At 40.1% G+C, this 17,613-nt stretch overlaps 1 protein-coding gene across 1 annotated transcript in view; it reads right to left on the bottom strand.

The window, feature by feature from the left end:
• epha4b (eph receptor A4b) overlaps window positions 1–17,613 on the bottom strand; it is a 186,238-nt gene that overhangs the window by 85,474 nt on the left and 83,151 nt on the right. The window contains exon 4 of the mRNA XM_036596481.1: window positions 411–566. Coding sequence (XP_036452374.1) covers window positions 411–566 — 156 coding nt within the window. The remainder of the gene's footprint in view (window positions 1–410; window positions 567–17,613) is intronic.

Here is a 17,613-nt window from a genome sequence, read left to right as displayed (position 1 = left end):
TGAGATCCTAATATCTCCAAGTGAATTGGACTGATTTTAAAATATATCCTTTTATTCATCCATCCATCAGTGTATCCCTCCACCAATTCATCCCCAACACCCTACCCTCCACATACTGTATGTTTGCTTATTGTTATAGTTGTTTATTTTGCTCTAACTCTATAAACAAAACTCATCTTTCCACCTTTTTATTGGATTTATTCATTTAATCTTTAATCCATCCATCCATCCATCCATCCATCCATCCATCCATCCATCCATCCATTCATCTTTTAATGTATCCTTCCATCCATGCAGCACTTGTTCTGTGTGCAAGTCTACCAACTGAATGTGTGAAAGTTGTTTATCTTGCTCTAATCTTTCCACTCTTTCCACTTTCCCCTGCATTCATTCATTGCTGTTCGACTCACTGGTGCAGGCCATGGATCGGGGGTCCATGTCAGCGCGGTAGTAGCCCTTCTCACACGGGCACTCAGATGCTTTCTCCTGGTGAGAGTAGCTGTGAGGTGGACACTTGCTGCAGTAGCCGTCCATGGACGAAGCCTTGTAGGTGCCCGGTCTGCAAGCTGCAAAGCACAGAAGAAAGAAACATGAGCACCAGCTTCTACCCTCACACTCTTAAAGTCTCTGTATGGGAGTTTGACCAGTAAAATCAGCTGATATTAAGGTTCCATATATTTACTGGCTTCATTTCTTTAACTGTTATATAAGAAAAACACATTTTGATGCTGTTTTGAACAGCAATTTCCAAGCATGTCGGCTGCCAACTCATAACATCATAACAATAACAATACAAGAAGATATGGAAGAAGTTTTATGCTGTTGTTTTGTATAATTTTCTGTAAAGAAAAGTTCAACTAAAACTGCTGAAGTCTGTTTCATTTTTTTAAATATAAAATTACATCAACTGATGTTTTTGGACATTTTTTACTTGTTTCAAGTAATCTTATCTAGTAAAAGTGTCTTATTCCATTGGCAGATCATTTTACTTTTAGTTTGAGAAACCATGCAGATAATTTTGCTTATTTAAAGAAATCATGCTTGCAACCAGTAAAATGATCAGCCAATGGAATAAGACACTTTAAGATAAAATGCCTCAAAACAAGTAAACAATGTCTAGAAATAAGTTAAATAATCTTAAATTATTCTTACAACATTCTCACAATGAGAAATATTAGATATATTGACGAGATTTAAGATTTTTTCACTTGCTAAGATATAATTTCTTAAAGTGAAACCGTTATCGTTATCGGCGACAAAATATCGGTCAAGCCCTACTGTCTACCTTTCACCTTACTGTCTTTTCTTGGACTGAAATGTGTGCCTCTTTTTCTTCTTCAGAGATATTACAACACCCTATCTTCAGAAGGAATATAGGTCAGGCAACTTGTACTTAAATAAGCAAAAGGAGAAAAACGACTCCGAGTACAAGAGTTACTAATAGCTTCCTGAAGCAGAGGGTCCCTCAAGGACTCCATGGACCAGAATGTCCCCGGATCTTCGATTTGCGTGCCGCCATTTTCCTCTTTCAAGATACACACCCCCAGCATGTTTACAAAACTCTGCACAGCTGCCTTTTTTTTACTCTACAAGCACTTTTAATGGAAAAGGAGCAGAGAGCATATCCAAAACCGTCATAGCACCCTAAGATCCTCACTTTTTTCTGTTTTATTCCTCTCCTCCCACCCCCAGTCTCCTTCGCCCAGAGCCCTGTTGGATGACCCAGTTTCACCAACTCTCCAAGGAGCCTTGTTCAACTACACAAGAGCAAATTTCCTCTTTTTTCCACCCTCACTTGCAAAACGGGAACTCGTTGACCAAACATTTAAAAGGAAGCAGCGAGCATTTGCGAAACAGCGCTAGCATAAAAGTATTTGCTAATGCTCTGGGTATATTTTGCAACTCAGCTTCATGTTCATCAAAGTCTCTCCTTTAGTATGAAGAGCACGTTTTCCATAAATAATACTTGACAGCTTTATGTTACAAACTACTGTTACTGGCCCAAAGATGGTTAAAACACGCGAAAGATCTGAGTGCTGATGAATGGTGACCACCACACTGACCTAGGTTGGCCTATGATGTCTAACAGTATTCAGACACCCCTTCTAATTCGTGAATTCAGCTTCTTTAAGGTGCACCCATTGCTGATACAGGTGTTCAACTGTGTGCACCATGCTTGTATAACCTCCGTAGAAAAGCACTGCCAATAGAACGGGATGCTCTGGAAGCAGCCACACATTAACCATGTCCAATGCCAACTGTCGGCAAGAGGGGTATAAAGACCCCCAGCTTTGGGCTGAGGAGCAGTGGAACTGTGTTATATGGAGTGATGGAGGTAGATCCAATACCTCAGTACCTGACCTCACTAATGGCTGTCCCTGAGTGGTCAGACGCTTATTATTCAATTCTATAAACTTAACCTGTTTGCAGGCCCCTGCTTAGTCTTTACCATATTAAATTATTGCAAAGCAGTAAGAAAAGCGTGTTCATTTGTTCCTCGTTTTGTCCCCAAACCTTTGACGGGCAGTGTATGCAAATGCAGGGGCGTGGAGGAATGCTAATGAAACAGGAGGGCAAATTTATTTGATTGCCAAGCCGCTTGACACAACAAGAGGGATAAGGCTGGTGGGACAGTGGGAGGGGTGTCTCAGGGGTAGGGCCGTAAATTCACAGAGCAGTTAAGGTGCAAGCGCGGCACGCAATCTGCACGGCGAGCAAATTGGACGATCCCGGCCGGCCGGCGAGGTCAAGCCATCGGTGGTGTCGGAAACGCAATTCAATTGATGGATCAATGCCATGATGAATTTACCCTCGCCTTGATTGTGCGTGCGAAGCGGTGAAGGTCACGGATTTAATCAAGGCCTGCGCTCGTAAATCTGCACCCATACGTATGTACACACACACACACACACACACACGTGCTGGAGGCCACAAGTTAAAACCATGATCTCGGCACCTCCTCCCTTTATTTCTCACACCCACGCATCCCTTTCCGCTGCAACACGAGACCCAACGTTCGCACACCAAAAAACAATTATTACAGTATAATGCTAGAAGAAAATGTCATCTTCAGATTCAATTACACGGTGACTGCAGGGGTTTGCTTGAGTAGAAATTTATTAACTAATAAGGTCTGGGATTGTGAGGTCACTGACGCACAAAAAAAGAAGAAATTGTTAATTAAAAGGAGACAGACTTCTAAAGTACCACTAAGTTTCAGAGAAAACGCAAATGCTAATGTGGCTAAGACTGAATGAACAATGGAGACAAAGTACTGCACAATGCAAAGGCACTAATGCCAACAGCCCCCCTCCCACTGTTTGAGAGTGGTCTGTAAATATACCCACCAACAGTTTGTAATTTCGAATAAGGTATCAAAGAGAGTATCATACTGAAGTCTGAAATGTAGAATGGTACCCAGACTTACTCACAACACACCACAAAACATTTAGGCCCAATCCCATTTCACCCTTTGCCCTTACCACTTAGCCCTTAGCCCTCTGTTTTGTGGTGTCCTGCTTTTGGTTAAAATAGAGGCGTAGGGTGAAGTGTTAGGGTTACATGGCCCTCCAAACAGAGGTTTTTTCAGAGGCACACTCCAAACAGAGTTTTGAGGAAAAAAGAAAAAACGGCAAGCGACCAAAGAAACCCAGAGCTACTGCTCCATTTAAGGTGGAACAGGAAGATTTTTAACCCCGATATGGCCCTTGCGAAAAATTTTAACAATCTGAAATGATTTTCCAGGTCGGGAGCTCATTTACGACTTAAAATGTTCACGAGTCCTGTAGTGTGAGAAGGTCAGAGATTTACTCAACGAGTGATTCAAACAACAGCCAATCAGAGAGCTAGAAGAGCGGAGAAACAGGTGAAGAGACGAGCAGACACGCCGCCTAAACAGCGGAGTGCGGAGACAGAGCAGCTGAGTGTAAAACACCGACATCATGTTTATAATGTTGGATTCAGTTGTCAGATCACTCTCTTTACAATTTCAGCTCAGCTGCCAGTTTGTAGTGAAGCATTTCTCCAGCTGTCACTGTAATATCAGCTTTTCTCAGCCCCATTTTAACCCCGAGTTTGCGCTTTCGCTGTGCATTAAAGCACGAACAGGTCAGGTCCAGTCAGTTTAGCTTTGTTTGTGTCGTGATTTCTGAGGAGATCTGGGATTTTGAGTTCTTATTCGTAGCCCAATCTCGTTATGTGTGTTACACCCTCTCTTCGACAAAAAGACAAGAAATTCTGTGACAAACTGAGGCTAACTTTGTGATGCTGTCTGTTTTAGAAATCTGTTAAGATTTTAAAAGTCGTGTAGTGTACGCCCAGCCTCAGACAACGCAAGTAACAGACTAATCTGTTTAATCCAGCAGTCGTAAAACAGACTTAAAACATCCCTGTAAATATTTCACATAGGACATCCTTCAGCATCCCTCAATTAGCAAATGAAGTACTCAGATGAAGTAGAGAAAATGATGAAGGTTAGAGTGCGGTGCTATTGTCGTGCAGAAGAAGAGAGAGTGAGAGAGAGAGAGTGAGACAGAGAGAGAGAGAGAGAGTGAATGAAAGTCTAATCACTGGTTAAGTGTCTGGGCACTGTGCCCCTGTTGGACTCCTGCTGGGGGTTGCCTGGCTGCTCCTCAATGGCACAAATCCATGCCCTGACCACACACACACACTCACACACACACACACACACACACACACACACACACACACACACACAAACAAACGGGACCTCGCTGCTGGAAGAAATCCCCTTCTGTATGACTAACTATCTCTGAGGTTTCCCAAGCACCATTGAGAGCAGCAGTGACCTCCAGCACAAAGCAGTGACCTCAAGTACCAAAACAGATACACACTTCAGCTGCTTCCTCTCCACTCTAGAGTGACATAAACACATAAACAGACAACATGAACATACAAAATCCCTCATTAGGACAGATTAGCGATGCACTGGCAGATTCTTTTGACTGGTAACGGACTGCCAAAGGGCACTGATTAATCATTAGTTGACTAGGCTGAAGTCAACGTTCGCGACCCGTCAAAATATCAACAATGAAACTGACCATCCCGGTTCTGAAATCTGAGCTACATCCAAAGCCAAAGTAAAACATCTGATATACACACATATGAGACAATTTAATGACACATTCCTTTATGTACAACTATTGTTTATTTTATATTAACATAAAAAATAAAACATAAAGGGCCAGACTTATAAAACTGATCAGTAACAGCACTACGTCAGGCTAAGTGTGTGGCACAGTAAATAGACCTATTCATAAAGTGGTAAATCGCTAATGGCAAAGATGCTTTTCACCTTTGATCAAGAAAAAAATTGCCTTTTATGAGAAAATGTTTCAATTACAAAAAAATTACATAAAAAAGCAAATTATAAAATCCTAGAATTACAATTTTAATTGTAGAAATAATATTTTAGCATGTAAGATTTAATTTCCCAATGAAATTATTCAAGAATAATAATAACAAGAACAATACAATGCCTGTTATATCTACCAATCTAAACCTCTGCTCAGTTCTTACAACAGCAGTTGAAAAGTTTGTCTTGATGGTCAGTCCAAAAAGATCAAAATGTGTTTTTTAAATACACTGGTCAGAGTGGTTCAGGTGTTGCAGGATTGTGTCATGTTATGAATCACTAACGTCAAATTTAAATAAGATAATATAAGACAATAAGATGAGATAATAACACAGCCACGCATCACGTCACACAGGCTGTAAAACACGCTGGTAATCCTCATTTATGAACGAGCAAACGTGTTACTGCCACACTATTCAGTCTTAACGTCATGAGAGTTTTATGAATCTGGCACAAAACATGGCCTGTGCAAAAATCACAGCACATTTTAAGTTTCATTTTCTATCCAATATGTTAAAATCAGCAAATAACCAGACACTGTACACTACATCTTGCAGGAAATGGCCATATTTAAGTTGGTATTCTTTGCTGTCTCCAAAATGGTAACTCTACAGAAGAAGGCAAAAACGTTCACTCATACAAAAGAGTTATCTGTATTATCTTTTGCAGATGTTTGTTTTTCTATGTAGTCCATTACTGTAGTGACTTATTTGCATCCTCATGCCTACAGTTTCAAAACCAGCCCTTAACTTGAATGAAAAACCCACCTATTTAAACAGGTACTGTTGCTTACATGGAATAAAATGAAATAAAACGATTGTGTTCTCAACCAATAGCATTGGTCAAAGAAGTGGTCATTTGTTGTCTAATCATTTACATCCCTAAAAACAACCCTTCTGTGTCTTTCAAAGAACACTGCATCTGCCTACTGGCCTTCCAGCTCTTTTCTAAGTACAGAGAAACAAGTTGAAATTACTGTCTGGGGTAAACGACAGTATACTACTGATGCAGCACACAGGGATTAGGATGCTGTATTCCTTTAGTGAAGCTCCTTTAATTGCTTCATTTTACATAAAATGAGATAATAGAGCAGGTTAGAATATCTGAAGGAGCACAAAGAAATGTTTGCGCCTACATACCTCAACTTGCCTCAAGGATGTCCTGTGGACAAGATTTTCACTCAGGCCCATGAGAATACATCTAAATTGGCAGAACACCCTGCGAAAGTTAGTTTCTGGGGTATACGAGGGTGTGTATGTGTGTGTGTCATACTGCCTGTAAGCCTCAGGGACTGTAAGGATCCCAAAAGGGAACAAGCCTGTCTCAGTACAGCCGCAGTAGACGCACTGCAGAGAGCTGCTAAAATGAAGCCTGATTTAGAAGAAAAATGTCCTCTAAGTGCTGAAGCAAAGACTTGTACTGGAAACTCGAGACAACTTTTAGCCAGGAGGGCTAGAAAATTCACTTTACTTCCACTTAACTGTTTTAGACCCACATAAAGGCGTTTATGCTTTTGCGTTGCTTGGTGTGGATCATTTTTGATTGTAGCATCGAAGACGTATACCAGACATGCACTGATCTGATAGCATCCGATACCAATACTGACTTTATTAATACTTACTCGTTTACTGTTTGAACATGAACTAGGCTAGCTCCTCCAGCAGATGTTAGCTTCAGCCAAAAACAACGAAAATATATTTCTATGCCAAATAACACGTTGGCACATCATCCACTTAGAAGAAAAGACTGTGTAGACAACAGTGAGTCCTCCTCAGCATCCAACATGATGCTGGTTAGCTCTGTTAGCCCATTAGTTCTTCTGAAGAGGCAGCCTCCATTAGTCATCCAACATGAAAACACCACCGACTGCTTCAGGCTGTTGAATAATCAAACATGTTTTCAAGTGTATTCCTCTGCGTGCTGCTATATTTTTGTTCAACAGCAGTTCTATCAGCTAAACAGGTAAGCCTACATTATTTTTGGTCAATGTCTGCTTTTTTGTGCTGTTTATTCAAAACTGGTTATCTGTTCAGAACCTCTCATCGTACTCAAATAGCAAATATAAAATTAATCATAATGCACAGGACTACTTATTCAACACACTGACCTTCTTAAATAAATCATGGATTTCGGTCAGACATGACTGATCCACACTCCATACTGTTTCCACCACAGACCGGCAGCGCTTCATCGCCCCTCTCTCACCACCACACCACACCACTTCGCATTTTTCTATAACTACTTTAAATACAATCCACAAAGAGACCACAGAAATCAATTATACGTGATATGTGGCTACATCTAAAATCTGTCAGGTAAACAAACGTCACATCGGTTAGTTAGTTGATACCAAACGTGACGAATTCACTAAATGATCTTGAGAGTTTTATTCAATTAAATCTATAAGAGTAAAAGTTCTAAATGAATTTGAGCTTATTGTTTATTGGCGCTCTCGCTGTGGTGCATTCTATGTGGTATAGCTGCACTTTGTACTGTAGGGTGTGTCCTGTGTTACAACTGTTCTAAAATGTTAACAATGCAATTTTATAAACCTTCTGGAACAATACAACTTAAAAATGCACACAGTTCTACAAAGAAAGGTGTATGATTGACTGGTGGATTATAGTACATCAGCCTCATGACTTGAGGTGATCACTACTGCCCATTCCCTAGGTTCAAATTCAAGTTGAGGCATCAGAAACGGTATCAGGAGAGAAAAACATGGATCACTATACATCCCCAGATTCAACACAATTAACGTGTCACAACCATTGCTGATGGTTCCCTACCGTGCCTACAGAGGTCACTCGTACCAGACCATGTTTGTGTTTATACAGACCTCAGATTTCTTATGCTCCTTGCGAAGTCTTGTATTGATCATGTCATGCAATTCTCAGTATTCTTACTTCTGTTATGCTTTCCTGGTTTTGACACTTTACTGGACTTCTAAGTTTTGGATGGTGTCATTGGCTTCAATACTCTGAAGGTTTACAAACCTGTTTGACTCCTGCTACAAAGGTTGAATGTGAGTTTGCTTCAATAAACTTAAATATGACTCCAAACAATAGTTCTTAGTGCCAGACTGACATAATGAGATACATCCTACACACTATAATAGGAGATGTCAGTCTATAAACAGACAACAAATCCTACATTCTCACAGATTTTCTTCACCCCTGAGAGTAAGACATCACCCTTAAAGACACAGGATGAAAACTGATTTATATACAAAAAGAGCAAACAATGGAGATTTGTTTGCTTATTTTTCTTGTTGACATAATGTGGTCATTTGATGAGGATAGGAAGTGATCCACATTGACTAATTGGGGCCTGCAAGTTACCTCAATATCTCTAGTCTCATAAAAAAAAATTGCATCTCTCTCACCTGTTCTACTGGCCTACGGCTTATCTAGTGAATGTCAAATGAAATGTTAAATGTTAAAATCAAATTTACAGTTTGTCCTTCACCCCAAATGTAGTCGATCAGCCAAGACATGTTTGATGTCTGTTAAATTCTGGAGCTGGATAAGGTTAATGTTGCTAACAAGTTATGGAAGCTTATATGCCACCAATTATACTATAATATATATATATACATATATATATATAATATATATATATATATAGATATTATATATATATATAATATGACAACTGAAAGAGAATTCAAAGAGACTTCTGAGGATGCAAGTGAATTTTCTCTATTGTCTTAAATCAGCATAATGTTGATTCTGCATTTGAGACCAAACCCACTATTTGAGCCAGTGTGTGTGACCTGAAGACCTGAAGACATGGTCCAAACACCTCAAAATCCGACCCGACACCTCTGGCTATTTTTTTCTCCTAATGCTATAATGCTAATAGGCTTTGTTATGTTTTTTCCGACACTGTAAAATAGACTGTTACCTATAAAAATGGGCAAAAGAGACATTGTTACCTACATTAGACTCTTCGCTCCAGTGCAAGACTAAAGAAACAAATTTCAGATACAAAAGGTCTTTGCTGATTCATTTTATTTGTAACAAGCAGAAAATTGCGTAACATGGCCATCCATCACATTAAATTACATACATTAGGGGAATAAGTCTGCTTCTTTCTCTCGACTAGTATTCTCCAAAGCATCCAGGGCTAAAGAAGATGTCCATGCCCCCTGTGCTCTGGACTGAATAAGCACTTACTCAGGTAGCAAATCATGAGAGAGAGAGAGGGGAAACAGGCTTCTACAGAAAGCTCCATCTCTGATGTCTTCGACAGGCCTGTGTGATTAAAAATTCATACCACTCTCAGAATCCGCTCCTTTTGTTTATGGCAATCGATAGCTTTTAGATATGATGTCTGTGGAGGGAAGGCTCGCTCGGGGGAGAAGCGACGGCAGGCAAAAACGATCCCACTGACAACACGCCACTGTTGACAAAGTCGATCCCCGTTTTAATTCACTCGGGTGCTGCTGGAAAACGCGGCTTGACGACACAACTGGCAGCGGTACCGAAAAGAAGTTTAATAAAGAGCGTTTCTTCACTGTGTCTGTGTTAATGCCTACCTAAGTAATACAAGGAGGAGAGGAACGCTTGTGCACACATTCATTTAACCAGCACTGAAGTTTCAATCTATATCACATTTGTGCTTATAAGCAAAGCAACAGAAATTTTATTATGATTTGAATTTCATGACAAAATTTTTTGGCCAAAAAAACCTTGTTTTGGTCATTGAAACTAAAGTAAAAATGTTGGTTCAAACTGAAAATGTAAATCAAATGTAAATGTGATAATTATATAACTATCTATACATTTATTATGTAATCATTTAAATAATTACATTATGTGAACATCAAAGTGTTAATGAAGACCATAAATTACAGTGGACCAAATATTGAGTTAATTTGCTCTGGAATTGCTCCGGATTTTGCTTCATTGATCTTCCAAAGAAAGGCCAAGTCCTGCCCCAGTGAGGTGCAGCCTAAGTGTGAACAGTCCAACTGGAACCGCCCATGCATCTCCAGCCTTAATATATGTCGCCATGGCTGTGTTAATTGGCTGTTGTGGTAAGAATACATTAGCGAAGCCGTGACTTGTTATCCAATTGGCGGAGCAGAGACGAGCGTTTTTTCAATTACTGCCCTTTGTTCTTTAGCGGAAAACAATTTAAGAAGATAAGAAGGCCCTGCATTATGCAGCAGCCGGCGTCTTTTAAAGGAACGATGCTAAGTAAACAGCAGTCACACCAAAGTCAGTGTAGCACCAACATCAATAACAGCAGACAGTGTTTGTGAAGGGAACACGTCCACTGTTATTCAGAGAGTACATGCATTCTCTGATTTTGCAGCTCGACTTCATAACAGCTAATTTCCTAATTGGTTTACTTTTCCAGCGACATTGAAACATGGGGATGTGTAAAACTTCAATGAGTATTTCATTACAGGCCTGTGCATGCACAAACAGTTATAGCTCTCATGAAAGAGGATAGCTGAAAAAACAGGCCCCGGCTCAAGGCTAGGCGATAAAGGTGAAATGATATTTGAAGGCATTTCAAAAACAGTTGTTATTTGAGGGCAATTTTAAAAACAGTAGACCAACAAAATCTATCACTATCAGATAAACAGCACTTAAAGCTTTCATCTTTGAGAGAGAGAAGAAAATCAAGCTGCTTCAAATCTGAAAACATCCACAGGTGTTTCTGTCCATCCTTCCACTCTGAGAAGACAACTCAGCGCTATGGGTCTGAAAGGATATGTAGCTGATTTCCAGCGCTATTTCTCTAACTTAGCCAATCCTGAGAGCCAATCAGTGACTTGCAACATATGAGCCATATTTCGCCTGAGTCGCCAGAATGTAACTGTTGCACCATTTAAGGTGGAACTGGAAAATTCGAACAAGAAGCTGGAGATCAGGCAGCCAAGTTCAGCTTTGAGTAGTGGAAACATTTTTCCTGAAGTATGTATCATTACAAATTTGGCTCCTATTTTGCTGTAAACTTGCTGTGTTTGTCGTCAAATCTTTGAGGATACATTTCTGTTAGAACATTAGCATGTGAGCACTAATCTTAGCTTACTGAACTAGCTTCATGACTTTGACAGGGGCAGAAAAAAAAAAAATGGAAGACTGTTTTGTCCTGTTAGCCGCAGCGGTTGCGTAGGCTCTGGTTGTTTCAATGGTTATGCTAGCCTGAGGCGACAGAATGTGACTTCTGCACCATTTAAGGTGAAACAAAAAATTTGAAGAAGTGGGTGAAAACAAAACTGACTTCAGCCTTCTTAAGAGTTGAAAGGCATGAAAACAGATGAGGAGGTTGCTCTGTTTCTGCTTAACAGGTGGGGATCATTAACTTATTTTTTGCTGTTTCACAGAACCAATAGGTCAGTATTGTTTTGTCCCATTTGCTCATGTATGTGATAGCAACTGGTTAGCTTCGCAGCAGCAATTGTAGTGGCAATTTGCTAACCCACAACCTAGCTGACGGTTACAATATATTTTGTTACATTATTTGTCTGTGCAATGTTATATCATGGTATTTGTCCATACAACATTTGTGACGGGTTTTTTGGTCATGAAAATCTAAAAAAGTGTCGTCCATAAATTTGGGGGTGGAGCTTTTGAATGAGCACTGAAGGGAGGGGTGTATTTGTTTTACTGTTGAGTTCAAATATCAACAACAGTTCTCCAGAATCGCTAACTGCACCAGGCCCCACCCTCGATCGGTATCGGCTATTGGCCAATCATGATGAAAGGTGATCTTGATCATTATCAGCCCCAAAAACACTGATCAGTCCATCTCTAGCACAGGGTGAACACAATAAATACTGACAAATCTGAAACTATATTTAGGGCTGTCTAATTTCCTGTTAAACATGTTTTCTGTTTTTTTCTTGACACTGAAAAATGAATAACTTTACTTGAGTGTTAATGAAATACATCAAGGGTGGTCCCTGACTTTTGCACATTGCTGAATGTACATGAAAAATATCATCAGCAAACAATTCTCATATGGGTGCATCCCTGAAAAGAACCTAACTGTATAACGGAATGACAACTTCTTTTGGGGAGTTGTGCACTTCTTGTTGTTTACAGGCTCTCTGTAATTGGTCTAAATGTCTTTTTTATGACACGTAATAAGTCGTTGTTCTGGAAATGTTATAACGATAAACATGATATACGATAATGATCACATTTCATCACTATGCCCACTCCTATCACACCATAGTACAAACTATACAGCAGACAGATGTGTCTCAGAGCCAGTGGAGAGCGGCTTCCTCTAACAAGTGTGAAATCTGTACGAAATGTAATCATGGCCAAAGAGTGTAATACCTCGTCCTGAGGCAAAAAACAGGGGTGTGAAAAAAGAGGACAAGGGAGGAGGGAGGGGGAGAAAGAGAGAGAGAGAGAGATAGAGCTTCCACAGGCAGGGAAAATAGGAATCACACACTAGATAACTGTGCATTACATCCTGGAGGATGACATCATTACTGGAGCATCAGCCTCGCATAGAGGTAGCTAATCGCCGGGGGGCCTGCTGCTTTCTGCATTGTGTGATAAGACCCTCAGTCCCTACTAACATACATGCACACACAGAGCAAGCACACATGTAGCCAAGAGGTTCTATATTTCTGCATCATATGATATCTGAGCAGCCTAGATGTTCACTACCCGAACCATTATTATTATTATTTAGTGCCATTAAGTCAATTCTGACTCCTGATGACCATATGGACAGTGTTTCTCCAGAATATCCCATCTTCTGTTTGGGTCTTCAGGCTTGCGAATGGCTGGTTCATGACTCCTCTGATTGTATCTGTCCATCTTGTAGCTGGTTGTCCTCTTCCTCTTTTACCTTCAACTATTCCAAGCATAATTGTACTTTACTTTTTTTGTTTATTGTCCAGCTTTTACATCCTTAAAGAACCACAGAGAAGACTACAGCCTTAGGTTCTAAAAAATTGGGTTTCAGGCTGGGTTTGGGCTAAATTTTTACTTGCAGTGTCAGGGTTAGTTCAGAATAGCTCAAGAGTCAGGGACTGGGCGAACGTGCCCCTGAGTAGAGGTGGGCAATATGACAACATTTTATTGTCATAAAATTCATCACAATCATGAAATTTTAGCTGATGACTATTTGCTGCAGAAATATTTTTTTGTTCATTGTATTCATCTACCAAAGTGCAAGTCTGATGTGGTCTCGCTTCCTAGCTGTTGTTCCTTAGTAGTTTCCAACTGACCACAGACAGCCCAACGTCAAAAAAAAAAAAACATTACTCACTGCTCTACTCTCCTCTAAAGGTGTTCTAGTAATGAGTCAGAAGTTAGAACATTTGTTGTGTCTGCAAGATCCAAATCATGTCTCAATAAATGCATTACTTTTTTCTATTTACATGTATTTCCCTCAACCCAGTGGATGAAGGCAGACAATTAACAACATAATCATTGTGATGAAAACATATAATTGTAAAATAACTGTGGTCAGCTTAAATAATAATTGCGTAATATAGTGGTAACTGTGACAGGACTAGTGTTTTTGTGATAAGCAGTGCACTTCTCTGAGTATACTGTAAATATCAGTAGTATGTAAAAACCTTGATCAACTGCATGTGTCAGTACAAAAAATGTATAATTATTAAAATAATTTTTGATAGCAGTTTTTAAACATTGCGCTACTGATGCTCTGCACCTGTTTGCTGAAATACTATAATATGTATCATATATTGTAAAAAAGGCCTTTAAATATAGTGATATGATATTTTTGCAATATTGCCCACCCCCACCCCAGAATGAAACCAAAGATGAAGATGAGCAGTACACACACTGACAGTGAGAATGAGGTGTTGGGTTGGTGATAAGGCAGAGCAGAGCATTCTCCTTGCTTCTTACGCTCGCATGACTTGTATCAAGCATTTCTGCAGTAGCAGCAGTACCGTGAGGAACTTTAGCGCAGCGTGGTTAACAGTTGATCAGAGGAAAACGGACAATCAGCAATTTCACAAATAAATACTGATTAGTTTATTACAGATGTGTGAAATACCAGTTTTCTAAAGCAAAGCTATGTACAAAAAAAAAGGTAAATGTTTGCCGTAGTCTTCCTATTTTAACGAAATACAAACACATGGTATCAGTGGAGACGCATTTGTGATGGGTTCTCCTTTTGAGGCTTGGTTCCTCTTAGTGTTTCTTCTTTTTTCAGGTTTTTCTAACACCATCAGGTTGAGTAGCGCTCATGCGTGGGCTGCTCCTGCATTTCTGGAAATATGATTTGGGACAGAGTCTGTTGGGAAAAGTGCTATGCAAATAAAACTGAATTTAATTGAACTGAACAGCTTAACTGCTTGTGTAGCCAAACCATGACTAAGTCAACTTGCTTTATGCAGACAGTCCTGACATTGCCCTTGATCATCGTACCTTGTTGTTTGATCAAGTAGTATCATTTGTAGGTCTAAATATTCAGGAGGTTTTAAATGGGAAAGGACACTCAATCTTTTTTTTATTCCTGCTTTTTAATGCTGACTTCAAAGTGGCACTGTTTTGACAATCGATCAGGCCAGGAGAAAAAAGCTTCTTCTTCATACATCAAAGTTGTCCACAAAATAATATTATTAAAATGCTGTTGATATTTTTGTTCCATGCATCGATGCATCGATTCTCTTCAACATGAACAAAATACATCGAATTTTGTCTTTCACTAATTGTGTTTGGGACATATTTTCACAGAGAATTCTCTTCCGGCTCGTAGCTCAGTCAAACTCAGTCAAACCCCACCGTTACACCTCCCAGTCAGAGGCCCAGTCAAACTCTGCTACCAGGGTAAAAAATCTCCCAGTTCACAGCCCAGTCCAACTCCACTATTGTGGCGAAAGTCTCCCAGCTCATGGCCCAGTTAGTTCCCCACCACCACAGTGCAAAGTCTCCCAATCTGCAGACCAGTCACACTCCACTACCATGGTGAAAACCTCACAGCCCATGGCTCAGTCAAACCATGGTACTGTGGTGGTGGTACACTGATCTCCTGATCTGTTGCCCTCTGTGGTGGTGGTGGTGGTACACTGATCTCCTGATCGGTTGCCCTCTGCTACCACACAACCTCTGCTACCACAGGCGAAAGTGTCCCGGCTCAGTGAAACTCCGCTAGCATTGTAAAAAGTGTCCCGGCCCTGGAAGCTCTGGAACGTGCAGAGATTTGTGGTATGTGGTGTTCTCACTGGCTTGCTTTCTCTCTTTCTCTTTCCCTCTCTCTCCCGTACACATGCACAGAAAGCACACAAACAACTAAAGCTTTTCAGCAGCTGACATGTTAATTAATATGCGACGCAATGCATTTACTTATGCTTTTAGCAAAGGTCTGCAGGTCTTAGTGTGCACAAAAAACAGAAACTCCACTGCATTTCTCTCTCCATTACAAACCCCAGAAGTGCTCAGGCCAGCTGACGGAACCTTCCAGAAAAAGGACACTCACTCATGCAGAAGCGAGAGGTGAGTGCCCTTGCAGTCGCCTTGGCAACGTCATTGCCAAGTAACAAACTCTATCTCTCTCTCTCTCTCTTGGCCTTCTCCATGAGCAGTGTTGTTCCATTGGCTAACAACTGGCGTCATACTGGCCTGTCCCTTTCAACATGACATCAAAAATGCTAACATTGGCAATAACCACTTTCTTTTAATAGAAACATAAACATAAACATTTATGACCTCCTTCTCCCTAATAGGTCAACTATATAGGTGTACAGTTACAGATTGTTACCCATTTGTTGTCATTAGTGAATATTTACAGGATGGCTGACACAAACTCTGCATCAACATATGGGCTACAGTTGTACACAGCCAGCTGGAGCTACAAGGTAGGGGTTTCTAATAAAGTGGCCAGTCAGTGTACAGAAGTGACTTTCACAATCTCACTCTCACATAAGTATGACAAAAACACAACCTGTACAGGACAAAGAACTAAGTCAGCCCACACAACCAACAACATGTTCTTCCTGATTATGTGGAGCTGGATGATTATGAGAGTCAACGATATTTGAGTAACATCTTCCCCAGGTTAATGTAATAAAAGCAGTAATACTATCTGAAAGTAAGCAATCTTGATTCAAAATGCCAGACTCTGGCACAAATCACATTGCGAATACTAGAATAAGAAAAACGTGGCAGACAATTGTACCTGCATGCCATAAAGCCTCGTGTCGAACAATGCCATCTGGAAGATTTAGGGATTCAATTACAGTGGTTTGCTTCATGGATTTCTGGAAACTCTTGAGGTCATTTGCCGGCAGTTGTCGGCTGCCTTTAGCGCAGGCCATCTACCTGCGCCCTCCATTTGCTCTTTATGATTTCATAAAGTTGTTCCCTGAACGTATTACAGTTGGACATTGACATAAGGAGTCGCTCCTAAAGAGCCTGAAACAGTGACAGCAGCCGTTCGTCATTGGAGAAAAAGTCAAGAGACTGGCAGACAGTAGGCTGGATGGAAGTAAAAGTACAGTATGGACAAATAAAGGCAACTCAGCTGTGTGATGAGTAACATGTGGAGTTTATCTGGAGAGTGAAAGTTGATTTGAATAATTTGATACAGGTTAAATTTAGGGAATGTGTGTAGGAGTGGGCAATAAGTTGATATGTTTATCACAACAAATTACATCACAGTACACATTTATGAGCACACTGCTGGTACCATCAGCATTTCTAGAACACTGTATTATTTATATACATATATACACATCATATATATCCATTATTATTCAAATATACAGATACCCAGATATGCTGCTTTTTTTAAGCTTTTTGAAATTTTGAAACTTTTTTAAAGCAGCGGTCCTTTTGTTGGGCAATTACAAGTTTGATCTCTGGTGGTGCCAGATATTCCAAGACAGCATAATTGGCCTGTCTTTGTGGGTATGATGGTCTTCCCTCTCCCCCATCACTCGTCATGATGCTAGTCAATGCAAGAGTCTGTTAGCTGACAGTAGCCACATTTACATGCGGCCTAATAATCTGTTAATAATTTGACTAATAGCTCAATTGGAATAGAATCCGTCCATGTAAACACCTCAATCAGAATAGAAAAGTCTGATTGAGGCCATTCGGAATACAATTTCTATCCAATTGAATGAGGTGGGTAATCCTGTAAATAATCCGTTAAGAATAATAACTATGTAAACTCCTGTATCTGATAATAACTATGTAAACGCCTGTATCTGATTACATTCCCAATCAGAAAGTTTAAGTACGTTCTGATCATGTGCGTCACGTCATAGCCAAAGTTTATAA

This window comes from Colossoma macropomum, unplaced genomic scaffold, assembly GCF_904425465.1.
Source record: "Colossoma macropomum unplaced genomic scaffold, Colossoma_macropomum, whole genome shotgun sequence".
NCBI lineage: Eukaryota > Metazoa > Chordata > Actinopteri > Characiformes > Serrasalmidae > Colossoma > Colossoma macropomum.
This window is presented reverse-complemented; position numbering and strand designations above follow the sequence as displayed.